Source organism: Scyliorhinus canicula, chromosome 7 (genome assembly GCF_902713615.1).
Source record: "Scyliorhinus canicula chromosome 7, sScyCan1.1, whole genome shotgun sequence".
NCBI lineage: Eukaryota > Metazoa > Chordata > Chondrichthyes > Carcharhiniformes > Scyliorhinidae > Scyliorhinus > Scyliorhinus canicula.
Genome location: NC_052152.1, coordinates 121,264,170 through 121,290,520, shown reverse-complemented (window position 1 = coordinate 121,290,520; position 26,351 = coordinate 121,264,170). Strand labels below are relative to the sequence as shown.

At 46.8% G+C, this 26,351-nt stretch overlaps 1 protein-coding gene and 1 pseudogene across 1 annotated transcript in view; one reads left to right on the top strand and one right to left on the bottom strand.

Annotated features, from left to right (window-relative positions):
* phldb2b (pleckstrin homology-like domain, family B, member 2b) overlaps nucleotides 1-26,351 on the top strand; it is a 329,018-nt gene that overhangs the window by 284,457 nt on the left and 18,210 nt on the right. The window contains exons 19-22 of the mRNA XM_038802341.1: nucleotides 9,352-9,538; nucleotides 19,080-19,170; nucleotides 20,945-21,091; nucleotides 24,015-24,234. Coding sequence (XP_038658269.1) covers nucleotides 9,352-9,538; nucleotides 19,080-19,170; nucleotides 20,945-21,091; nucleotides 24,015-24,234 — 645 coding nt within the window. The remainder of the gene's footprint in view (nucleotides 1-9,351; nucleotides 9,539-19,079; nucleotides 19,171-20,944; nucleotides 21,092-24,014; nucleotides 24,235-26,351) is intronic.
* LOC119968618 lies at nucleotides 11,830-18,924 on the bottom strand (annotated as a pseudogene).

Genomic DNA, 26,351 nt, shown 5'->3' with positions numbered 1-26,351 from the left:
GAAATCGCTAATGGAATGCTGTATTACTGGTGAGGTTTTGTAACAGGAAGTTGTACCATGGGTGGAGGTTTGCAGCAGAGTGCTGTATTACACGTGGGGTTCTGTAACAGAATGTTGGTTTGATTTCTCTTGCGGAATGTTATGGTCTAGGTCTGTAATTGAATGCTATATAATGGTTGTGGTATGTAATGGGATGTTGCATTATGGGTGGAGTTTTGTATTATGCATGGAGTTCTGTAAAGGAATGCTTTATTATGGATAGAGTTCTGTCACGGAATACTGTGATGGTTGGGGCTCGGTAATGGAATGCTGTATTATGTGTGGAGTTCTCTAACAGAATGTTGTGTGACGGTTGGGGTTCTGTATGGAATGCTGTATGATGGGTGGAGTTCTGTATCGGAATGCTGTCTTATGGATGGGGCTCTACAACTGTAATTTTGTAACAGGATCATGTCTTGCAGGCTCTCCAGGGAATTCAGGTCCCATTTTCACAATATCCAGTGAATTAATTCTTATTAAACCCTTCTGTAATATTGGATATTTTGGACTCCGTGATTTAGGATATAGAGTTTGGGCCACTCAACCTCCCTTCTAAACAACTTTTTAAAATAAATTTAGAGTACCCAATTATTATTTTTTTTTTCCCAATTAAGGGGAAAGTTAGTGTGGCCAATCCACCTAACCTGCACATCTTTGAGGTGTGGGGATGAAACCCACGCAGACACGGGGAGAATGTGCAAACTCCACATGGATAGTGAACCAGGGCCCGTTCCAAACAACTTTTAATGGCATTGTGGAAACCAGCAATGTTTCAAAGCTCAGTCTGTGTTTAACTTCTGTATTGGTCGTGCAAAGTAGCTGTTTACCTTTTCCATTTCAAGTCTTCATTCTGCTCTTTGAGAGTTTTACAGGTGAAAGGTCTTCTAGAATGTAGCTTGTGCTGCATAATATAAATTGGCCTTCAATTAAAACGCTTGTGTGTTCCTTTAATGCCTGAGTTTTTTTATACTGAGAGGAAGTCGCACATATGATGAGTTTGGCTGAGGATAGATTTCGATTGAGATTCCTATTCAGCAGTTTTCTGTAAGTGGCCAACAGCTGGATTTCATAGTTTCTGTCGGCCTGATCTTTGACATTGAAGATCCGCCCCCTTTCACTGCCGAGCGGGGGTTGTTGACTCTGTCATGTTTTCTGAGCTCCGAACAGCCCATGAGTATTTACACTGGTCTAGATTGACACCAGCTGGACTATCGAAATTCATGCCAGCCTGGAATTTGCAGCTTTAAACAAGGGTGGAATCTGTTTACAGCAGCTGTGGATGGCGCTCACTGCCAGAGAATCAGCCTTTACACGATGGCTGATTCTGCTGAGAAATTCTGACCCAGCTCACATCTCTCCTGCCGGGGTGGGCTAGAGGTGGGGGACTAGGAGAGCTCTGGTGATATCACAGAACTGGTATCCAGATGCCCAGGCTAACACTCCGAGGACACAGGTTCAAATCCCACCAAGGCACCAATAAATCTGGATGATGGAGCCAGTCTCAGTAATGGTGACCATGAAGCTACCATCGATTGTCGATGTCTTAAAAAACCCACCTGGTTCACTAATTGTCCTTATGTGTCATAGATTGTCCTTTATGTTCACTAATGTGTGTGTGGGCACGTGTGTGTGTCGCTGCATGTGTGGGGTCGCTGGCATGTGTGTGTCGCTGCATGTGTGTGTCGCTGCATGTGTGTTGGCACTAGCATGTAGGGTGTCGCGCATGTGTGTGTCAGCATATGTGCGTTAGCACTGCGTATGGTCAGTGTGTGTTAGTCCTGGCGAATTCTCTGCCCCCCACACGGGTGGGAGAATAGCGGGAGTGCCTCCCGACATTTTTTTTGCCGCCCTCTCCCGATATTCCCCCCCCCCCCCCCCCCCCCCCCCCGCCGATGAATCCCGACCCGATCGCTGCCAGCCGTTTTTTTACGGCCCGGCAGCGATTTCTCAGCTGTTAGATGGGCCGAAGTCCCAGCCCTTTACGCCGTTTTTACGAACGGCAAACACACCTGGTCTTGCCGTTCGTAAAAACGGCGTGACTAACTCGCTATTAATAACCATGGCACCGATTGGCACGGCCGAGCCAAGGGTGCCATGGGCCCGCGATCGGTGGGCACCGATCGCGGGCAGCGGGCCCGATGCCCGCGCACTACTTGTCCTTCCGCCGCCCCGCAGTATCCATTCGCGGGGCGGCTGAGGGGCAACCCGGCCCGCGCATGCGCGGGTTTCGCGCAAAAACGCGATGACGTCACCCGCGCATGCGCGGGTTGGAGTCTTCCAAACTGCGCATGCGCGGCTGACGTCATATGACGCGTCAGCCGGCGCTAACTCCGGCAAGCGGGCTTAACGATTTTCGTTAAGCCCGTCTTGCCGGAGGCCTACGGCGTCGGGCTGCTAGCCCCGACCGGGGACCAGAATCGGTCCCCGGTCAGGAAGGGGCGCGCTGCCGTAAAACCCGCCCGGGTTTTACGCCAGCTTTACGATTTCTCCCGTTTTGGGAGAATCGCGCCCACTATTTGTCTCACTATATGTGTGTCTGTGTGTTTGAGTGTGTATGCATGTGGCGTTTGTCTCATTTATGGCGCAACTTGCTGAGAGGTCACATGACTCGGGTAACCAATCAGGGACCAGGGTGGAGGATCACCGTGGATTTCTGTGTCAGCTCAATCCGGGGAGCTGGCACGCAGCCATGAGGCTGCAAACTTCTGCATTGTAGTGCTATGTAATTGGTGAACGGGAAATATTACAATGTGCATTGCACAGTGAGTCTCTGTCGCCCCCATCAGTTTAGAAAGTATATGACAGGAAACTTGAATGAGTTGAAATGAGAAGAATATTACCAAAACCCCAGTTGCCCCGCCACTGAGTCAGGAAGTGGACCCTGATTCGCACAGAGGGGCGGGGGGATCCTGGGTGAGGAATTTGCTGTGACAACACCCTGGGTACGTATGCGGTCAGTTTCAGCCACACTCATTCTGGAGTCACAATACAAGTGAATTATCAAATAATTCTTATAGAAATTCTCGAAAATCTTTGGCCCTTCGCTGCCCAATAATTACCATCACCAGGTTTGTGAGTTGAAACACAGTCACTGTTTATTTACACCAGGAATAGGGCAGCACGGTGGCCTAGTGGTTAGCACAACCGCCTCACGGCGCTGAGGTCCCAGGTTCGATCCCGGCTCTGGGTCACTGTCCGTGTGGAGTTTGCACATTCTCCCCGTGTCTGCGTGGGTTTCGCCCCCACAACCCAAAATGTGCAGAGTAGGTGGATTGGCCACACTAAATTGCCCCTTAATTGGAAAAAATAATTGGGTAATCTAAATTTATATTAAAAAAAAAAAAAATTTACACCAGGAATAAAGGTGAAACATGCCATAATTACAGCTGGACAACAAGCAAGCTAACCTACTACCCCCTTTACCTGTCCCACCCTCCACTCACACACACAGGACAGGCAGACCAAGGTGGAAAGAGGTAAAAATAATAAGGGCTAAGAGCAAAAAAAGAGTCCTTGCTTCAGATGAATGAGTTCTTTGCAGCAGGTTTTCCTCCCAACGTGCTGGTTTGCAGTTGGTGATGGTCTTCTTCAGTCATTCATTCAGAAAGCAGGAGCTTTCTTCTGGAGAGACATTTTAGCTTTTATTAATCTGGGCCTTCAACTTGAGGGTTTACCTTCAGGACTGCTTCTTTCTTGAAATCCTTTGTCTCACATGAAATCCAGCTTCCTGACAGTGTAAAGGACTTTTTTTGTCCTTTATTCGCTGATGAGATGTGGGCGTCGCTGGCTGGGCCAGCATTTGTTGCCCATCCCTGAGGGCATTTAAGAGTCAACCACATTGTGGGTCTGGAGCCACATGTAGGCCAGACCAGGAAAGGAAAACAGATTTCCTTCCCTGAAGGACTAGATAGGTTTTTACAACAATCAACAATGGTTTCATGGTCGTCATTAGACTTTTAATTCGGACTTTTATTGAATTCTATTCCACCATCTGCCCCAGTGGGATTCGAACCCATGTCCCCAGAGCATTGCCCTGGATCTCTGGATTACTAGTCCACCTATAATACCACTACGCCACTGCCTCCCCTTGACTTCAATTCTTTGCAGTCTCGAAATAATGTCATCTATTCTTACTGGGGAGAGAAAAAAGCTCTTACACTGGATTTTTAGACAGAATTCGTCAGATTAGAGAGAGAACCTGCTCCTTTCAAGTTTCAGAACCAAAAGTGAAAATATAAACCCAGCCTTGTCTCTGAAAAAACATCTGTGAGATCAGAACCAATCACCACTGGTTACCGGGCAAAGCCCAGCATTTCGAGCCAGTTCATTGGCCGCCAGTCAAAGTGAGTCATCACTGATGTCTCCTGCTGCTACAATCCTCTGCCTGAATTAAAGGCACAGGCCACGTACAAGTTGATTTGCCTTAAAGTCACAGGTCCATTAATCATCCATGAATCAAAATGGTAATTGCAAAAATAAAAGAAAGGGGAAAAACAAGGGATGATATCGGAACAATCTGGAGGACCCGTACACAGCCAATTAAGAAAAGGCTGCTGGGATTGCCGTCCAATTGAGAGTGAAAGAGTTGCTGGCCCAATCTGAGTGACTGAAACCTCAGCTACACTGTCAATAGATGGAGAGGACGCCTCCATGTTGAGACATGTTTGATGGTGGAGTGTGTTCCTGCCCCAGCGACTGATGGAGAGGAGGTGGTGGGAGAACCCTCGAGCGACGGCACAGGAATATGGGGAAATCATTATCACCAGGCCTCTCCCTGGGGCAGCACTGGTAGAAGGTTGACTAGGGTGAGAAGTTGCCTCGAATTGGCCAATGTGGTGGGTTTAATGTTGCTGTCCACCTTCAGACAGCTGAGGATATCCTGTGGCAGTGACAAGTTGTGCTGTCAGTCTCTGCCACCATTTTACACCTGCCCACCTCCCAGCATGTTTCCAGAGGGCTTGCGTTAAGATGAAGATGGGAGGCGTGCTCTGTCTGTCTAGGTTCACTATTCCACAGCACTCTAAATATTTAAATGGTTTTTCCAGCTAGCTATCCGGCCAAACATGTGCTTTACCTATGAATCATGGAATGACCACTCAATGCCCAGATTTCTTCAATAAACAACAAATTTATCAGTTTATTATAAAACCAGATGTACCAAATGAAAAGGAAAGCTTATTAACATTCAATATGAAAATAGAATAAGTTTGTCTTTGTAAATACCCTAACTCTCTCATACATCCACAAATGCCAAAATAAATATTTAAATAAAATAGAGGAATTCTGCCAAAAGATTTAAAGTCAATGGTTGACGGTAACGGAATTCTTAAAATGGTGTCTGGGTTCAAAGGTCAGTCTCTCAGCACTGATCTGCCAAACAATCGATGAGTCTTACATTAATTTACAGGTGGGATTTGTGGAAAATTTGCATTCAGTTGATCTCCGAATGTAGAAAGACTTTGGAGCAACTTCAATTCACTTTTTTCTTTTGACCGGGGCTGGAGCTTTAGGAACTGGTGTCTCCTTGGTTTCCTCTGGTTAAAAAGTTCATCAGGGTCAAGAGGTTTCCAACTCCTGCTGAATTACCTTTTCTTATAAAATGCTGGGCGCGATATAACCAAAAAGAAAGCAAGTCTCATTTTGGGCATGTCTATCGGGGTGTTTCTTGCTGCCTGCAGTGCCGAGATCAGTCCTGCTGTTAAATGGGCCTTTTTTTCGGGCTTCAGCAAGGAGCGCCCTGCCGAGGCCGCACTTAGCTCATCAGCGCACGAAGAGATTGGGCTGTCATTTATAAATGTCCCCCCAATCTCTTGACTGCGGCCTCCGATCCCCCAATGCCTCAACTGACCAATTAGGGAGTCCTCGGGGGCCCCTTCATCCCACCTCAAAAGAACAGGGCATCCCGGCCCGATCACTTCTTTGGGCAAACTGGCACCCAGGCACCTTGGCATTGCCAGCCTTGCACCCTGGCAATGCCCCTGACAGTGCCAAATGGGCAATGTCAAGGAGGCACTTCCAGCTTAGCAGTGCAAAGGTGGCAGTGTCATGATGCCTGGGTGGCATCAGGGGTGCCACGGTATCAGCCTGCCCAGAACCCAACCACCAGGTGGCCTCCGATCGCCTGGGAGACCCCCCTCAAGTGCCGTTACACCCGGTCCACTGTGGAAACCAGTGTTAAACGGTGCAAAGGTGAGTTCTCCTAGGCACGGGCGATTGATCCTGGGTCTCGGATACTCCGGCCTGACATATTCAAGTGAGGCTAACCACTCACTTAGATATGCAAATCGCTCAGTGATTAAGTTAAGGGTAGCAGGGATAATCCAGGGAATTATAGACCTGTGAGCTTGACGTCAGTGGTAGGCAAACTGTTGGAGAAGATACTGAGGGATAGGATCTATTCACGTCTGGAAGAAAATAGACTTATCAGTGATAGGCAGCATGGTTTTGTGCAGGGAAGGTCATGTCTTACAAACCTAATAGAATTCTTTGAGGAAGTGACAAAGTTAATTGATGAGGGAAGGGCTGTAGATGTCGTATACATGGACTTTGGTAAGGCGTTTGATAAGGTTTCCCATTGCAGGTTGATGGAAAAAGTGAAGTCGTATGGGGTTCAGGGTGTACTAGCTAGATGGATAAAGAACTGGCTGGGCAACAAGAGACAGAGAGTAGTGGTGGAAGGGAGTGTCTCAAAATGGAGAAGGGTGACTAGTGGTGTTCCACAGTGATCCGTGCTCGGACCACTGCCGTTTGTGATCTACATAAATGACCTGGAGGAAGGTATAAGTGGTCTGATTAGCAAGTTTGCAGATGATGCTAAGATTGGTGGAGTTGCAGATAGCGAGGAGGACTGTCAGAGAATACAACAAAATATAGATAGATTGGAGAGTTGGGCAGAGAAATGGCAGATGGAGTTCAATCCAGGCAAATGCGAGGTGATGCATTTTGGAAGATCTAATTCAAGAGCGGACTATATGGTCAATGGAAGGGTCTTGGGGAAAATTGACGTGCAGAGAGATCTGGGAGTTCAGGTCCATTGTACCCTGAAGGTGGCAACGCAGGTTGATCGAGTGGTCAAGAAGGCATACAGCATGCTTGCCTTCATCGGACGGGGTATTGAGTACAAGAGTTGGCAGGTCATGTCACAGTTGTATAGGACTTTGGTTCGGCCACATTTGGAATACTGCGTGCAGTTCTGGTCGCCACATGACCAGAAGGATGTGGATGCCTTGGAGAGGGTGCAGAGGAGGTTCACCAGGATGTTACCTGGTATGGAGGGTGCTAGCTATGAAGAAAGGTTGAGTAGATTAGGATTGTTTTCGTTGGAAAGACGGAGGTTGAGGGGGGACCTGATTGAGGTCTACAAAATTATGAGAGGTATGGACAGGGTGGATAGCAACAAGCTTTTTCCAAGAGTGGGGGTGTCAGTTACAAGGGGTCATGATTTCAAGGTGAGAGGGGGAAAGTTTAAGGGAGATGTGCGTGGAATGTTTTTTACGCAGAGGGTGGTGGGTGCCTGGAACGCTTTACCAGCGGAGGTGGTAGAGGCGGGCACGATAGCATCATTTAAGAAGCATCTAGACAGGTATATGAACGGGCGGGGAACAGAGGGAAGTAGATCCTTGGAAAATAGGAGACAGGTTTAGATAAAGGATCTGGATCGGCGCAGGCTGAGAGGGCCAAAGGGCCTGTTCCTGTGCTGTAATTTTCTTTGTTCCTTGTTCAGTGAGTGCGAGATCCTGATCGTGACGTCTCACAAGATCTCGTTTGATCTCATGAGGAGTCTCAAGCATTGTAAATCTCATAAGGGGTAGTGTCGTTTAAAGAGCACAAATTCCTCCAGAATGTTCTTAGTTCTCGGGAAGATGAGAGTGTTTCTGTCACAGGTAAAATCTAATCCAGCTGCATGCTGTAGCAGAACTCATTTTGCAAATGCATTTGAAATCTACTGTGTACAAGCTTTACTGGAACATTCTAGATAAGGTTTTTAAGAGGTTTCCTTCCCCTGCAAGATGTTTTTTCTCATTTGTCCTCACTGAGGTCAGGAGCTCGTTAGGCACAGTTGTAGTTCTTGTCATGCCATTTGCAAGTGCTCATTATTCACAGGTCAACATTGAGCACTCATAAGTCGCCTACAGAAACCATCTCTTCGGCTAACGGCTGAGTAGATTTTCTTTTAATTCATTCATGAGCTGTGGGTGTTGTTGGCTAGGCCAGTATTTATTGCCTATCTCGATTTGATCTGGCAAAGGTGGTGGTGGCCTTCTTGACCCACTGCGGTTTCTAAGGTGTAGGTAAACCCACTGTGCTGCTCAGGAGGCAGTGCCATGATTTTGGCCGAGTGACAGTGAAAGACCAGTGATATATTTCCAAGGGTGGCACAATGGCACAGTGGCTAGCACTGCAGCGTAACAGCACCAGGGACCCTGTGGTTCAATCCCAGCCTTGGGTCACTGTCTGTGTGGAGTTTGTACGTTCACCCCATATTTGCATGGGTTTCCTCCGGGTGCTCCGGTTTCCTCCCACAGTCCGAAGATGTGCAGATTAGGTGGATTGGCCATACTAATTTGCCCCTTGGTGTCCAAAGATGTGCAGGTTAGGTTAAGGGGTTATTGGAATAGGCTGGACAAGTGGACCTCGGTAGAGTGCTGTTTCAGATGGTCGGTGCAGACTCGTTGGACTAAATGGCCTCCTTCTGTAGGAAATTTAAGTCAAGATGGTGAATGACTTGGAGGGCAACTTCCAAGTGGTGGTGTACTCATGTATCTGCAGCCCTTGCCATTCTAGATGGAAGTGATTGCTGTTTTGGAAAGTGTGTTGCCATTGGGGGTCAGGAGCTAGGACCATTTGTGCTTGACATTTCAAGAGTCGAAAAATACCTGAGATAGGCTGAATGTTCGGGGGTGGAGGGGGAGTGGATGGTGCCTCAGAGTTTCAGCTACTGGAGGGCTCTTAGCCCCTCCAATGGAGATTTTTGTGTCATGGTCCATATTTACACAGCAGGATGTCTATGGGTGTTATTCATTTGGACTTCCAGAAGGCATTTTGAAAATATTCCATATAAGAGACTGTTGGTAAAAATGAGAGAGAGTGGAATTGGAGGCAGGACTTGGATATGGAATTGGTGAGGAGATGGGGATCATGGGTATTGTTGTTAGATAGTGAACCAAGCTGTGGATTCTGAGCCACCCCCATGATTCCTGACATGTTTGGATTTCCGCTCACTTGGTAATTCGTTCCCCTGAGATTCTGAGAGTTGGTCTGTTTTTTTGGAGGGGTTTGAATGAAATAACTGTGCTCTTGCTCTGTGCTCAGGAGGCCGCCAGCACCGTGCCAATGACGGGCAGAGGACCAGGGCGCAGGGCACTGCCAGTGTCGGGGCTGATCGCTCTCCATACACCGACAACGGATGCAAGGACAGCGCCTTCGACACTCTGAGCTTAGACAGCTCCGACAGTGTGGACACTAATGTTTCTGCCTGTTCTCCAGACAATATTTCAAGGTAAGAGTTTTCTCTGACTTGAGATTTCCCTCCTGTCCCATGAATAGTAATTTCTTGGAGAAATGCCCTCTCTTTTCCTGCTTTATAAACCTTGGGCAGCAGGAGCAGGGAATATGTGGATACCTTGGGATGTTTTACTTACTCCACGATAACATTAGCCAACACCATTGTTATCTCGCTCATCCCCTGAAATTCCCAGCTATTGTGATCTTTGGAATTTATCATTCCAATATTGCCCTAGCTGCTCTCCCATCTTCCATACGTTCATCACAAACTCTACTACCCAACTCCAAACTGAGTTCCGTTCGACCATTACCCCCTGTGATCACTGACGTACACTTGGCTCCCAGTCCAGCAATGCCTCACATTCAAAATTCTCATCTCTTTGCCCCATTCTGGCCACTCTGGCCTCACCTCTTATTATCTCAGTAAGAAGTCTGACAACACCAGGTTAAAGTCCAACCGGTGTTATCAGACTTTGCTCACCCCAGTCCAACGCCAGCATCTCCTTATTATCTCAGTAACCTCCTCCAGCCCCCTCCAAGATCTCCTCCAGCATTCCTCCAATTGCTTCACTGCACTGTTGGTGGGGCCATGACTTCAGTCACTGAGGCCTGAGGTTCAGCAACAATTGAGAGACTTCACGGGGAGAGAGCAGAGTCAACAGGGTCAAAGTCTGCAGACAGATTGCGAAGGATTGAGAAGGGACAAGTTCACGTGTGTCAAGAATGTAATTTGTGACTTTAACGAAGGTCAGTTTGAGTGCAGTGGCAGGGGGCAGGAACCTGACTGGGGTGATTCAAACATGGAGTTCTGGAAAAGGTGGCGCTGGATTTGGGTGGTGACGACGCATCCAGGAATAGAACATAGAACAGTACAGCACAGAACAGGCCCTTCGGCCCTCAATGTTGTGCCGAGCCATGATCACCCTACTCAAACCCACGTATCCACCCTATACCCGTAACCCAACAACCCCCCCCCCCCCCATTAACCTTACTTTTTTTAGGACACTACGGGCAATTTAGCATGGCCAATCCACCTAACCCGCACATCTTTGGACTGTGGGAGGAAACCGGAGCACCCGGAGGAAACCCACGCACACAGGGGGAGGACGTGCAGACTCCGCACAGACAGTGACCCAGCCGGGAATCAAACCTGGGACCCTGGAGCTGTGAAGCATTTATGCTAACCACCATGCTACCCTGCTGCCCCATTGAATCTTGGAGAAGTGAAGGAGCGGTGGGACAGTTGTTTGCATGGCTGAATGTTTTGAGGAAGGTTGATGGTGACAGGTTTGAAGGGAAGTGGGGGAAAGTACTGAAGGAGAGGGAGCCATGAACAACATCAGTGAGTGTACTCAGTGTTTTGTCTGAACAGATCAATCCCAGGCTACCTTCAGTCATGATGATGCTTGGAGTTTGACAAAGAGGACAGAATCTTGTGCCCCCACTTTGGAGGTGGGAGGGTGGTGGGTGGGCACCCTGCTACTTTCCCACCTCCACCCCAATGAAGTCCAGGACAGGAAGGCCTCTGGTTGTCCTTCCAGCCCACCACCAATTGAGGCCCCTAAGTGGAGACCACCTGCTGTGATCTCTGTTGAGATGTTTATAACCTCAGATGTGATTGAAACTGGCCTTTGATACACGGTTTGAACCAGGTGCTTCCTATTAATAACACAAAACCCTTTGATGTGAAAAAAAATGGAATCAGTCGACAGTAACACTGGTGCTAGACACTGAACTGCAGGTTAACAACATGTTTGATTAATAAACAGCTGATTTCTGTTTAAATAAAACGCTCTAATTGGGCAATAAAATACGATGCAAAAATCACCTGGAGCTTATTGATTTTAACTTGAGCCGAGAAATCTGTGAGTAATATGCCATGGTTTTAGGATGTGGTACTGAGATAGTCTACATTTTTAATTCAGCAGCCTATATATTCAGCTGTCTAAATTGACAAAAATCCATTTGCTCACTCAGAAAAGATCCTTCTATGTGGAAATCCATCCAACCTCTTGTGTTATTTGATTGCAGTCCGCCAGTCTGCCAGGGGCATTTGGGAGCCGATGCGTTGATGAAATAATACTGTTTTGTTCTGAAGAATTAAATAACTCAATACCAGAGGGTCCAAACATGTTTCTATAAATCAGATGGACACGGCTTTGGGACAGTGAAGAACAGCCTCTTTTCCCCAGCTCCATCTGTCCCATGCTGCCGTCCAGGTCTCCAGGCAGCGACTCGGTATCACTCAGCCAGACTCTTTATGCCCTCAAATGCCAATTTTCATTTTTAGTGCTGCATTCTTCTGAAGGAACAGATCTTTGTTCAGCTGGCTCTTCCTCCAGTGGGCTGGCAGGGCACAGTGGACACACAGCATTACAGCTTGTGTGTGGCTGAACACAGCAGTGATTTTGGTAGCAAGCAGGACACTTGGCATCCCTGAAGTATGAGCTGGGACATTGCACCAGGCTTTCTTCTTGTGTTTTCTCGTCTCCTCCTCCGGAAATCTTTAGCCAGAGGCATCTTTAGCGTGGACTAGCTAACGTAGAAAAGAAACGGGAATGTCAGAGTGTCTGCACTCACCATGATTCAGCTACCTAAACAAGCAGGAAATGTACTTAATCTCAGCATATCTGCCACTGCGCCCAAATCAGGGCAGATTGGCTTTGGAAGCAGCGTTTAAAAAGAAAGTGCAAGCTGGGATTAAAAAGTGGTTTGAAACAAATCAAAAAAATAGAATTGGCCAGGAGTCCCAAGAATGTCAATAATTAAGGTCGTCCCAACCAGACTCTTGAGCTGCCACAACTGGGTCAATGTTGCGTTTGAGAGAATATACTGCAACAATTTGGAATGAGACCCATTCAAAGGAGATCAGGGAAGAGATAGCAGATGCTCTGGGTGAATTTCCAATCTGCACTAGGCACAGGGGAGGTATCGGCGGACTGGAGAAATGCAAACGTGGTACCATTGTTTAAAAAGGAATCAAAGGAAATGCCGAACAATTATAGGCCAGTTAATCTTAAATCAGCGGTTGGCAAATTAGTAAAATCAATCCTGAGCAATAGGATTAACAGTCACATGGAAAGGCATGGACTAGTCCGGGATAGTCAGCATGGATTTGTTAAAGGAACCCTTGCCTCACAAATTTGATTGAATTTTTTGAGAAAGCGACAAGAAGGGTTGATGAGGGTAGTGTAGTGGATGTGGTGTCCATGGATTTTAGCAAGGTGTTGGACAAAGTCCCAAATGGCAGATGGTCAAGAAAGTGAAAGCCGATGGGATAAGAAGGCAATGTGGCGAACTGCATAAAAAGTTGGTTTAGTAACAGGAAATAAAGGGTGATGGTCGATGGCTGCCGTTGCAAATGGAAAGCTGTTTCAGTGGTGTTCCACAGAGCTTGGTGTTGGGACCCTTACTGCTTGTGTTATATATTAACGATTTGGACGTGAACATGGGGGACGCGATTGCGGAATTTGCAGATGACACACAGATTGGTCGAGCGGTGGACAGTGTAGAGGATAGCTATAATCTCCAGAATGATATGGATGGATTTGTGGAGTGGGCGATAACTGGCAGATGGAATTTAACACAGAGAAGTGTGAGGTCATGCATTTGAGGAGGTTAAACAGTTGTAGGGAGTACACAATAGATGGGAATATACTAAAAGGAGTAGATGAGGTGAGAGATCTTGGCATACAGGTGCACAGGTCCCTAAAAGCAGCAGTTCAAGTAGACAAGGCTGTTAAGGAAGCATATGGAATGCCCTCCTTCATTAGCAGAGGTATAGAATATAAAAGTAAGGATAGAAGTAAGGAGTCTGCACATTCTCCCTGTGTCTGCGTGGGTTTCCTCCGGGTGGTCCGGTTTCCTGCCACAAGTCCCGAAAGATGTGCTGCTACGTGAATTGGACATTCTGAATTCTCCCACAGTGTACCCGAACAGACGCCGGAACATAGCGACTAGGGGCTTTTCACAATAACTTTATTGCAGCCTACTTGTGACAATAAAGATTCTTATTATTATAACATTGGAATTGTATAAAACACTGGTGAGGCCACAACTGGAATATTGTGTGCAGTTCTGGTCAGCACCTTACAGGAAGGATGTAATTGCTCTGGAGAGAGTGCAGAAGAGATTTGCCAGGCCTAGAAAAGTGTAGCTATGAGGAGAGATTGGATAGGTTGCGTTTATTTTCCTGGAACAAAGAAGGCTGAGGGGTGACTTAATTGAGGTGTACAAAATTATGAGGGGAAGAGATAGAGTGGACAGGATAAAATTCTTTCTCTTAGTGGAGAATTGTAGAACCAGGGGACATAGATTCAAGATAAGAGGCAGAAGGTGTAGAGGGGACATGAGGAAACATTTTTTAATGCAGCGGGTAGTGGGAGTTTGGAATTTGCCGCCCAAGTTGGTGGTGGAGGCAGAGACCCTAAACTCTTTTAAAAGATATCTGGATCTGCACCTTAACTGCTGTAAGATACAGGGCCGGGTGCAGGAAGGTGGGATTAAAAAGGGCAGATGGGTGTCCTTGGGCTGGCATGGATGAAATGGGCTGCTTCCTTCTTTTCTGTAACTTTTGTAGGTTCTAAAGTGCAGGGGTTAGGCTCTATCATTTAAAGCAGAGGTTCTGTCAGAGACTCGTGCTCCAGGTACAGTTCCTTGCAGCATCAGTGATTCCAGAAATGTGGCCAGTAAGAATTTCTGAATTGCTGCATTGCGACATGTTGCTGAAGCTTTTTGTCATGTACTCTACAGGACGGACAAATACAAGAATGTCAAATTTCAAAGCTATCACAACAATTTATACAGAGGAGAAAAGTGTGCTGATTGGTCAGCATGTCAACTCTGGCTGAGACATTGCAAAGGGAAAGAAATAGGGAACTATCGGCTTCCCAGTCCCCGGGTAATTATAAAAAGATGCAAGGCCTGAATATATCCCTTTTGTTTATAAAGAACAATACAGCACAGGAACAGGCCCTTCGGCCCTCCAAGCCTGTACTGGTCATGATACCACCCTTGGCAAAAACCTTCGGCATTTCCATTTACCATATCCCTCTATACCTGTCATATTCATGATGTGGAGATGCCGGCGTTGGACTGGGGTGAGCACAATAAGAAGTCTTACAACACCAAGTTAAAGTCCAACATGTTTGTTTCAAACACTAGCTTTCGGAGCACTGCTCCTTCCATTCAGAAGAACACCCTTCTACTGCTACCCTTTGCCTTCTGTGACCGAGCCAGTTCTGTATCCATCTTACCACCTCACCTCTGATCCCGTGTGACTTCACCTTTTGTACCAGTCTGCCATGAGGCACCTTGTCAAAGGCTTTACTGAAGTCCATGTAAACAACATCCACAGCCTACCCCTCATCAATATAAGTGGGCAGCACGGTAGCATAGTGGTTAGCATAAATGCTTCACAGCTCCAGGGTCCCAGGTTCGATTCCCGGCTGGGTCACTGTCTGTGCGGAGTCTGCACGTCCTCCCCGTGTCTGCGTGGGTTTCCTCCGGGTGCTCCGGTTTCCTCCCACAGTCCAAAGATGTGCGGGTTAGGTGGATTGGCCATGATAAATTGCCCGTAGTGTCCTAAAAAGTAAGGTTAATGGGGGGGGGTTGTTGGGTTACGGGTATAGGGTGGATACGTGGGTTTGAGTAGGGTGATCATGGCTCGGCACAACATCGAGGGCCGAAGGGCCTGTTCTGTGCTGTACTGTTCTATGTTCTATGTTAATATTCTTTGTCACCTCCTCAAAAAGCTTGATCAACCTAATGAGGCACGGCCTCTCCTTTAAGAAACCGTGCTGCCTCTCGCTTATGAATCCATTTGTTCCCAAATGGGTATAAATCCTGTCCTTGAGAATTCTCTCCAATAACGTACCTACTAACTTCATGAGGTTTACTGGCCTACAGTTTCCAGGATTCTCCCTGCTACCTTGCTTAAACAGCGGTACCACAGTAGCTATTCTCAAGTCCTCCGGGATCTCACCTGTAGCCAATGAAGATACAAAGATGTCAGTCAATGTCCCAGCTCCCTAAACTTCCCATACTTGTCCTTCGTTCTCTCAGGAACGTGACTTTTCTGAATCCTAATCAACTGTCATTTGTCCGGTGTTGGTTTACCCCCCAGCCGCAGAGACAGAGGGCAGAATTCTCCCAAAAGTGTACATAGAACATAGAACAGTACAGCACAGAACAGGCCCTTCGGCCCTCGATGCTGTGCCGAGCAATGATCACCCTACTCAAACCCACGTATCCACCCCACACCCGTAACCCAACCCCCCCCTTAACCTTACTTTTTAAGACACACTACGGGCAATTTAGCATGGCCAATCCACCTAACCCGCACATCTTTGGACTGTGGGAGGAAACCGGAGCACCCGGAGGAAACCCACGTAATTTAGGAACATAGGAATTAGGGGCAGAAGTAGGCGATTCAGCCCTTCAATCCTGCCCCGCCATTCAGTCAGAGCATGGCTAATCTCTTCTTGGTCTTAAAATTAACCTCCCTACCTGTCCCTCATTGGGGCAGGAGAACAGGTGAGAATCCCGCCAGCTGTTCCGGCACGGTTTCCATTGCAATTCACCCACATTTAGTAATTTTCTTGGAGCTTGGGAAGATTCTTACGGAATGATCCCACACTTAGAATTTTTTCCACAGTGTGGAACTAAAGTCACTAGCAAAACTGGCTCCCAGAAGATCGGGGTGCACTTTTTAATGGGTGCTCAGATCTCAAGTTGAAGGTCTACCACACCAACTACTAAGGGCATTGCAAATCCCCCGCAGACATAGCTAACATCCCTAACCCTTGACCCCAGCGGGGACAGTGGCTTGATGTCTGCAAGTGGAGGGGGGATCTCTGCTGGTGGGTAGGAAGGGGAGGGTGGTGTCGGGTGGTCTGATGATCAGGGGCGGCCTGGCCGGCGTCTTCCCAAGCTCCAAAAAACAAGTAAGGGCGCGATCGAACCAAATGGGAACTGTGTCCCGTAGCAAGTGCATTTAACTGTGTTTTTCCCAGAGCTGGAGAAACGCAATGCTATCTAATGTGACTCCGGTTAAATACGGGGCCTCAGTGGAGAACGTGTGGACTGCCGCACTTCGTCCCGTTCCCTGCATTGAGGAGCCCTGCTGAGGCGTCTCAATCTCTTGAGCCCGCAACATGGCCCCTAAACACGCTTATGCCCCAACTCACGTAGAAGGGGTCCTCGGGGCCTCCTGCACCCTCCAGCTCGATCCCCGCCACAAACAAAATGTCAGCCTAGCACTTTGGCAGCTAGGAATGCCATCTGAAAATGAAATGAAAATGAATGAAAAATGAAATGAAAATCGCTTATTGTCACAAGTAGGCTTCAATGAAGTTACTGTGAAAAGTCCCTAGTCGCCACATTCCGGCGCCTGTTCGGGGAGGCTGGTACGGGAATCGAACCGTGCTGCTGGCCTGCTTGGTCTGCTTAAAAAGCCAGCGATTTAGCTCAGTGAGCTAAACCAGCCCCTGGACACCTTGGCAGTGCCAGGCTGGCACCAGCAGTGCCAGGGTGCCACCCTGACCCAAGAGCAAGCACCTGGGGGCCTCTAACCCCCTGACCTTCCCATTTGTAGAGACTAGTTACCTCTGGGAACTGCATATTAGGGTGAGACTAGCTGTCTTGCTTCAATATGCAGATTTGCCAAAAAGTGACTCCGCCCACAATGGGTGGGCTTCACGTCGCGATGTCTCGCAAGATCGCGTTATATCTCATGAGGCGAAGCGAGCCGGGTAGATCCTGGAAGATGTGGAAGGAGGATATTCAGCCCATTGTGTCTGCACCGACCCTCAAAGAGCACCCTACCCCCACCCTATCCCCGGAACCCCACCAAACTGAGGAGCAATTTAGAATGGTCAATCCGCCTAACCTGTAAATCTTTGCACACTGAGGAGAAATTTAGCATAGCCAATCCACCTAACCTGCACATCTTTGGACTGTGGGGGGAAACTGGAGCACCCGTAGGAAACCCACGCAGACACTGGGAGAAGTGCTAACTCCACACAGGCAGTTACCCAAGGCCAGAATTGAGCCTGGCTCTCTGATATTGTGAGGCACAGCGAGGTGGGGGGAAGATGTCCCTACTTGTCAGCAGGGTGTAGGGTCAGGATTGGCGTTGTGGCGGGTGGGTGGACCATCCGCTGGACTTCGGTATCGGGCAGCCTACTCAAAATGGCAGCCCTATTTCAGGATTTGGAACGGAATCCCTTGAGCTCCCTGCCATGCAGAAATTTGCAATGGAAGGGAAAGTGAATCACTCCTGGTGCCAACGCAAACCTGGACTCATTCAGAAAGGGAGTGGGGGCACTGTGCATTGTTGTGATCTAGATCAAGATAAACAAAATGCAGCAGGAAGGGCAGGGAGTTTAACAAGGTCAGAACAGGGGGAAATGGTAAAAAGGTCAAATTAATGGAGCTTTATCTAAATACACAAAATATTCTTCACACGAGAGAATGGCACAAGTCAAGATAAATGATCTAATAGTCAACACTGAGACAAAGCTGGGGAATAAATGTATGTCAAAGGCACCTTGATCAATAGAAGAGACAGACAAGATGGAAAAGAATGGGGTATGATGGGACTTGGGGTGGGGGGTGGATCTGTGGTGGGGTTGGACTGTTTACCTCAATAATAAAAGGTGCCATAACAAGTGTCAGAAAATACTGATAGGAGCAGTTTGTAGATTTCCTGACAGCTGTTATTCTATTCACCAGAATGTTAATCAAGAAAGAAGCGCAATTTATGACAGGACAAATTAAATTGGCAAAAGTGGTTGGAGAACAAGTTCCTGAAATGTATGCAAGACCAATTCCTAAAATAATATTTCATGGAACCAACAAGGGAATCAGCTAATTTTAAAGCTTGTTTAGTGTATGATTTAGGGTTGATTGGTAATCGCATTGTAAGAGATCTTGGGGAAGAGTGAGCATAAAATGAAAATTTCACCTTGAGTTTGATCGTAATGTGCATAAATCCCAAGGTATTATATTCCTTAATTTATAGTTTCTATCTAAATATTTTTATATTCTCTTTCAACTGATCGCTTGATTTCCACCCCCCACCCCCTTTCCTGGGTGTCCCTCTGTATTCAACTTTTGCAGTCTTTCATATGGAACTGGATCAGATGTTTTCTGCAAATCCATTGACATATTGTACAACTTTTCTTACATCAACTTATGTGGTTGCTTCCCAGGCCTGACACCCGAAAGGAGCAGAACGTCTTGTTCTGTGGAATGTGGGTGAACTGTGAGACATATACTGAGAGAAGCTTCCAGAAAATCCCACATTTCACTCAGCACGGCTGTGGTACTGTGCATTCCAACAATGAGTAACCAGCAAAACCATTACTTGCAAACAGCCATCACTGTAAGGTTCTCTGCTGAGTTGATGCAACTTTGCAGAACAACCACCAACTTTATTATACATTCTACATCAGTGCCAAGTTAGACTATATCTTTCAGCTGGTTTTATTTTAAAGAATTACAGTGTGCTTATTTGGCTTTGTGTTTTTGTGCAGTGCCAGTACCTTTCACGTTGCCAAGCTGGAAGAGATGGAACGTTTGTTAAAGGAAGCTCAAGCTGAAAAAGCATGGCTAATTGAAAGCAAGGTGAGTTCTCAGCTCTTAAATCTGTCTGCTGCGGATCATCTCCCAGTCAGTGCCCGTCTCCACTGTGCCTGTCCCTTTCCAACACTGACCCAATGTCGTTCCTACTCATGGTTAAAAGCTCGGGAAGAAAACTTTACAAAACGTGAAATTTATTAACTTGAAATCCCCTGTGAGGAAATGGAACATTTTTGTCTGTGGTAAACATGAACCCATTTCCAGGCTCTGTGCTAAGTGCTGCTCATCCAACATCCCTGTGTTCAATCACTAATATTGGCTCTCGCTTTGCATTGCTTCCAATTTCAAATTCTCACCCTTTTGTTTTCAAATCCCCTTCCAGTCTCTGTATTCTCCTCCAGACTCACAAACCTCCGAGGTATCTCTTCGAATCCTGGCCACTTGTCCTTCTCCCACTTACTGCACTTTAGGTGGCTGTAGCTTCAGCCACTGAGCCCTAACTCTGGAATTCCCTCATTAAACCTCAGCGGACTATTTCTCCCTCTGCCCACTTTAAGATGCTCCTTCAAATCTTTGAGCAAGCTGCTGTCAGATGTCCCATCATACCGTGGGCAGCACGGTAGCATGGTGGTTAGCATAAATGCTTCACAGCTCCAGGGTCCCAGGTTCGATTCCCGGCTGAGTCACTGTCTGCACGTCCTCCCCGTGTGTGCGTGGGTTTCCTCCGGGTGCTCCGGTTTCCTCCCACAGTCCAAAGATGTGCGGGTTAGGGGGATTGGCCATGCTAAATTGCCCGTAGTGTCCTAAAAAGTAAGGTTAAGGGGGGGTTGTTGGGTTACGGGTATAGGGTGGATACGTGGGTTTGAGTAGGGTGATCATGGCTCAGCACAACATCGAGGGCCGAAGGGCCTGTTCTGTGCTGTACTGTTCTATGTTCTATAAGGGAATTAATTCCCTCTGGCTTCCTCAAACTCATGGGGTTGTGCACTTGAATGTCACAAACAGCATCACCATGGGCTCAATTGGCTCAACGGCCTCCTGTGCCGTGTAGTCTCTGAAATATGATATTCCCTCACGTGAACAATGCTGTTTGATCACGCTCCTGTTAATGGACACCAATTGGATTCTTTCTGTAAGTATAAGATTGCTATTGGTCTTCTGTAGACTAATGGAGGTCAAAACTGATGGTGAGGTTATTGCCCCACCTTGGGGAGAGGAGTGTGGTTATTTCTCTGAGAGGGTTATTATTCCTGTTTCGAGGGGGTGGGGGTGGGTATTATTATGGATGTGGACTCCTCCGATAATGAAGGTTCCTTAAACAACACCTTCCAAACCCATAAACACTACCATCTAGAAGGTCACTCACCATCCTGACTTGGAAATATATCACCGTCCCTTCACTGTCGCTGGTTCAAAACCGTGGAATTCCCTCCCTGCCAGCACAGTGGGTGTGCCTACACCTCAGGGACTGCAGCATTTCAAGAAGGCTGTCCACCACCACCTTCTCAAGGGCACCTAGGGATGGGCAATAAATTCAGGCCCAACCAACGAAACCCACATCCCAGGAATGATTTTTACTCTGATGGGAAGAGTGATAGTGTCCCAGATGTGGGTGTGGGGGGGTAAATGTTTTCCCCCTTATGGCGCACTATCGAGTGTACGTAGCAGAGGGGATTACCGAACCCCAGTCGCTATGCAATAAATCACACGTTCAGTAATGCTGATGCTTATATAACCCCAAGTCATATTTCTTGCACCAGAATTAAACTTTTTTGTCTGCAGTAAGTGTGAGAGTTAAAAATAATGTTTTGCAATTGAGGAGCGAGAAATGGAAGCTAAGAAGCAAGCTCTGCAGGAAGAGAGGAGTCGGAGAGAGCAGCTCGAGAAGAGATTACAGGAGGAGACAGAACGCAGACAACAGCTCATCGAGAAGGAAGTGAAAATGCGTGAGAAGCAGCGATCGCAGGTATTTAACATGAGTATGTTTAAACTCTCGCTCAGAGAGTTTGATTCCCAACCTTTGGTGCCAATGCCAGTGGATCTGGTATCCAGCGAGTGCCTGGGTTATTTACTTGTTCTATTTAATTCTGTCAGCCCAGAGGATCGGTACCCGCTCACCCTCGAGTTTTTCATAAATCTCCATTCCAAAACCTCGAGGTCCTTTCCTGCCTCCAGTTTGGGATGTTGGGAATTAACGGGGATAGAGATTTAATGCTCACGTCCCTGAAATTTCCCAAGTCATTAAACTGGCTCCCGTCAATGGAATGAACTGGGCTGGAAGATTCTTGGATCTGTACCAGCGCTCAAGCTTCCTGTTCAGGGGGTTCCCCTGTCAGTGGGACCCCAGTTTACGTCTGTAGCCTAGTGCACACTGGTGAGATGGTATCCACAGATGGATGTCAATAGGGTTATGTATGGCAGGGAGGTTAGTGACTCGGAGTGTGGATTGCCCCTCTGAAGAAGAGATTTGTGATCAATAAACTGTTTATTGTAAATAGAGGTGTAAATGCTGGAGCTGTCGACTGGTAACACCATCTCTCCATTTCCTCTCTTGTTCCCTCTACTGTCCCTATGTTGCCCACACCTGGTCCAGGTTTAGTTGCAGTTTTCTGAAGGTAAATATCGACAATACAGACACCATTTGCTTCAGTATCAGCCTAAAACTCCATTCCTGCCCACCAGTCTATCCCTCTTTCGAGCTAATCATTGGAAGAGCCTGTTCGCTATCTTGGTGTCATATTTGACTCTGAGCTTCACGTTCAAAGAATTTTCAGCTTGAGTTTTTTTAAAAATGAGAATAGGAACAGGAGTAAGTTATTCGGCCCCTCGAGCCTGCTCTGCCATTCAACATAGATCGTGACTGATCTGTACCCATTTTCCTTCACTATCCCCATATCCCTAGATATCTTTAATATCTAAAAATCTATGACAATTGCTACTTTGAACCTGCTCAAAGATTGACCTTCCACAGCTTTCACAGGTGTCATGGGAGTGTCTCTTTAAGAAATGTTTTGTCTTATCGCATGGCTTCAGTGATGTCATTGTGTGGGTGGAGCTGGGCTGTGGCTCTGGGTTTTACTTTCTTTTTTGAGCTGGGAGCTGTTTGTGGCTCTGAGTTTTTTCTTTTGTTTTCACATTTGGCTGCTGGATTCAAACAGAGCAGTCTTGTCCTCTCTCTCACTCTCTCTCTCTCTCTGCATATTAAAAGCTGTCTCCAGATGACTTGATAACTTGAAGGAATTCAAACCTGATGTTTTTAAAAGGAAATAAGAGCATCCAGACCAGGTCTTGTGTGCTGGGCCACACCTTTGAAAAGGGTTTTTTGGTTTATGGGATCTTGTTATTAAATTGGAACAGATTAAAGGGGAAAATGTATTAAGGATTATACACAGAGTACTGTAGCTGTGTGGGGTATTTATGTTGGTAGTTGATAAAAATGCTTACTGTGTGTGTTTATAAAAATGTTAACTAAATTTGTAGAATAAACTTTGTTTTTGATTAAAAGTACTTAAGGTTTCTGTTGAATAACACCTGAAATCCAGGGCCTTGTGATCATCGTAACCAAAATCAATAAACAGTTATAGGTCAGGTGAACCCCATAATATACTTTGTAGTTTTCTAAACCCTGGCCCATAACAGAGGTAGAGAATGCCAAAGATTCCCCATCCTCCGATGAAGAAACTTCCCTTCATCTCAGTCCTAAATGTCTTATCCTGACTTTAGGGCATTGAGTTTAAAAATTGGCAAGTCATGTTGCAGCTTTATAAAACCTTAGTTAGGCCACACTTAGAATATAGTGTTCAATTCTGGTCACACTAACAGAAGGATGTGGAGGCCTTGGAGACGGTAAAGAAAAGATTTACCAGGATGTTGCCTGGTATGGAGGGCATTAGCTATGAGGAGAGGTTGGAGAAACTCGGTTTGTTCTCACTGGAATGATGGAGGTTGAGGGACAACCTGATAGAGGTCTACAAGATTGTATGGGGCATGGACAGAGTGGATAGTCAGAAGCTTTTTCTCAGGGTGGAAGAGTCAATTACTAGGGGGCACAAGATTAAGGTGCGAGGGATAAAGTTTAAAGGAGATGTACGAGGCAAGTCTTTATCCAGGGGGTAGTGGGTGCCTGGAACTTGCTGCCGGAGGAGGTGGTTGAAGCAGGTACAATAGCGACATTTAAGGGATATCTTGACGTATACATGAATAGGATGGGAATAGAGCGATACAGACCCCAGAAGGGTAGAAGGTTTTAGGTTAGACGGTAGCATGGTCGGCACAGGCTTGTTGGGCCGGAAGGGCCTGTTCCTGTGCTGTACTTTTCTTTGTTCTTTGCGACGTCAATATTGTTGTTTTTGTAATTTGCCACTTAGTAGAGTGTCAGCACAAATCAGTTAGAAACCAATTAAAAGAAAAGTGAAGAGGTCATTTTTGCGTTCATTGGATGCGAGCATTGCTGGTAATTTCAGAATGTATTGCCCATCTTTAATTCCTCTTGAGATGGTGGTGAGTTGCCTTCTTGAACCGCTGCAGTCCATGTGGTGTAGGTACATCCACTGTGCTATTAGGGATGGAGTTCCAGATTTTGGCCCAGCGACAGTGAAGGAACGGTGATATATTTTCAAGTCAGGGTGGTGTGATTTGGGCAGGAACTTCCAGCTGGTGGTGTTCCCAGGTATCTGCTGCTCTTGTCCATCTAAATGGTAACGGTGCTGTTGAAGGAACCTTGGTGAGTTACTGCAGTGCATCTCATAGATGGTACACAGGGCTGCCACTGTTCATCGGTGTGGGATTGAAACAGGGCTTTGGGAGAGAGTGGGGCAGAGAGTGGGGTTGTTGTAGTAAAGACACAGAATGAATGTCTGTGGCTGAATTTCTGTGTGTTCTCTTTGCAGGCCAGGCCCCTCACCCGCTACCTCCCGGTCAGAAAGGAAGACTTTGATCTGCGCTCTCACATTGAAGGAGCTGGCCACAATGTGGAGACCTGCTACCACGTCTCCCTCACCCAGAAGACATGTCGAGGATTCTTGGTCAAAATGGGGGGCAAAATTAAAACCTGGAAGAAGCGATGGTTTGTTTTTGACCGTACCAAACGCACTCTGTCGTATTATGCAGGTAGGAACACTCAGTAACATTGGATGTACCAGGCTCCACTTTATAGAAGGAGGCCATTCAGCCCATTGTACATATACCTACTTAGTTTGCACTGAGTGCTGAATTTGGGTGCATTTGAGTGCTATAGTGAGAGTTTGGTGACTGAGGGACAACAAGGGTTCATTTTTATCTAAAGTCTAGTCTTTCTTTTATTTAGTTAATTAACTTAAAAGTTGCTGTTTGGTTTAGAAGAAGCTGAATTTTCAATCAACTTTGAACAAAGGTTCTACTTGTAACTACTTGCAGCTGGAGCTTGTTAATTAGTTCGTTGGATTAGGCCAGTTTTCAGAGGCTAGAGTCACAGTATAAATCTGAGCTAGTTACAGTGCAGGCTTTGAATTTGAGTGCTATAGTGAGAGTTTGGTGACTGAGGGAGTGCTGAATTTGGGCTGCATTTGAGTGCTATAGTGAGAGTTTGGTGGCTGAGGGAGTTAGGTGAGGAGGGAGTAAGGTGCTCCTTTCATTTCATTTCCTACACTTCCTCAAAGAGCGTGAAGGGAGCCGGGAGTTTACAGAGAGTGCAGCTGACTGGGAGCAGAGTCGGATGGCGGAGTTCCAGTTGGTCCACAGTGCAGCTATATTCTGTAAGGTAAGAGGGGATGGAGGCTAGGGCATGCTCCTCCTGTAGGATGTGGGTGGTGAGGGATACCACCGGTGTCCCCGCTGACTATACCTGCAGGAAGTGCACCCAACTCCAATAGGAAAGAAGCAGTCACCTTCTATAGCAGGGAGTTTTCTATAGCAGCAGGGATGTGGAGGAATAGATTGGGAAACAGATTTTGGAAAGGTGCAGAAGTCATAGGGTAGTAGTCATGGGTGACTTCAACTTCCCAAATATTGAGTGGAAACTCTTTCGATCAAATAGTTTGGATGGGGTGGTGTTGTGCAGTGTGCCCAGGAAGCTTTTCTAACACAATGCACGGTAGCATTGTGGATAGCGCAATCGCTTCACAGCTCCAGGGTCCCAGGTTCGATTCCGGCTTGGGTCACTGTCTGTGCGGAGTCTGCACATCCTCCCCGTGTGTGCGTGGGTTTCCTCCGGGTGCTCCGGTTTCCTCCCACAGTCACAAAGATGTGCAGGTTAGGTGGATTGGCCATGATAAATTGCCCTTAAGTGTCCAAAATTGCCCTTAGTGTTGGGTGGGGTTACTGGGTTATGGGGATAGGGTGGAGGTGTTGACCTTGGGTAGGGTGCTCTTTCCAAGAGCTGGTGCAGACTCGATGGGCCGAATGGCCTCCTTCTGCACTGTAAATTCTATGATAATATATGAACACAGTATGTAGATTGTCCGACCAGAGGGGAGGCCATATTGAATTTGGTACTTGGTAATGAACCAGGGCAAATGATAGATTTGTTAGTAGGGGAGCATTTAGGAGATAGTGACCACAATTCTGTGACTTTCACTTTAGTAATGGAGAGGGATAGGTGCGTGCAACAGGGCAAGGTTTACAATGGGAGGAAGGGTAAATACGATGCTGTCAGACAAGAACTGAAGTGCATAAGTTGGGAACATAGATTGTCAGGGAAGGACACAATTGAAATGTGGAACTTGTTCAAGGAACAGATACTATGTGTCCTTGATATTTATGTCCCTGTCAGGCAGGGAAGATATGGTCGAATGAGGGAACCATGATTGACATGAGAGGTTGAATGTCTTGTTAAGAGGAAGAAGGATACTTATGTAAGGCTGAGGAAACGAGGTTCAGGCAGAGCGCTGGAGGGATACAAGATAGCCAGGAGGGAACTGAAGAAAGGGATTAGGAGAGCTAAGAGAGGGCATGAAAAATCTTTGGCGGGTAGGATCAAGGAAAACCCCAAGGCCTTTTACACACATGTGAAAAATATGAGAATGACTAGAGTGAGGGTAAGTCCAATCAAGGACAGTAGCAGGATAATTGTGTATTGAGTCTGAAGAGATAGGAGAGGTCTTGAACGAGTACTTTTCTTCAGTATTTACGAATGAGAGGGGCCATATTGTTGGAGAGGACAGTGTGAAACAGACTAGTAAGCTCGAGGAGGTGCTTGTTAGGAAGGAAGATATGTCGGGCATTTTGAAAAACTTAAGGATAGACAAGTC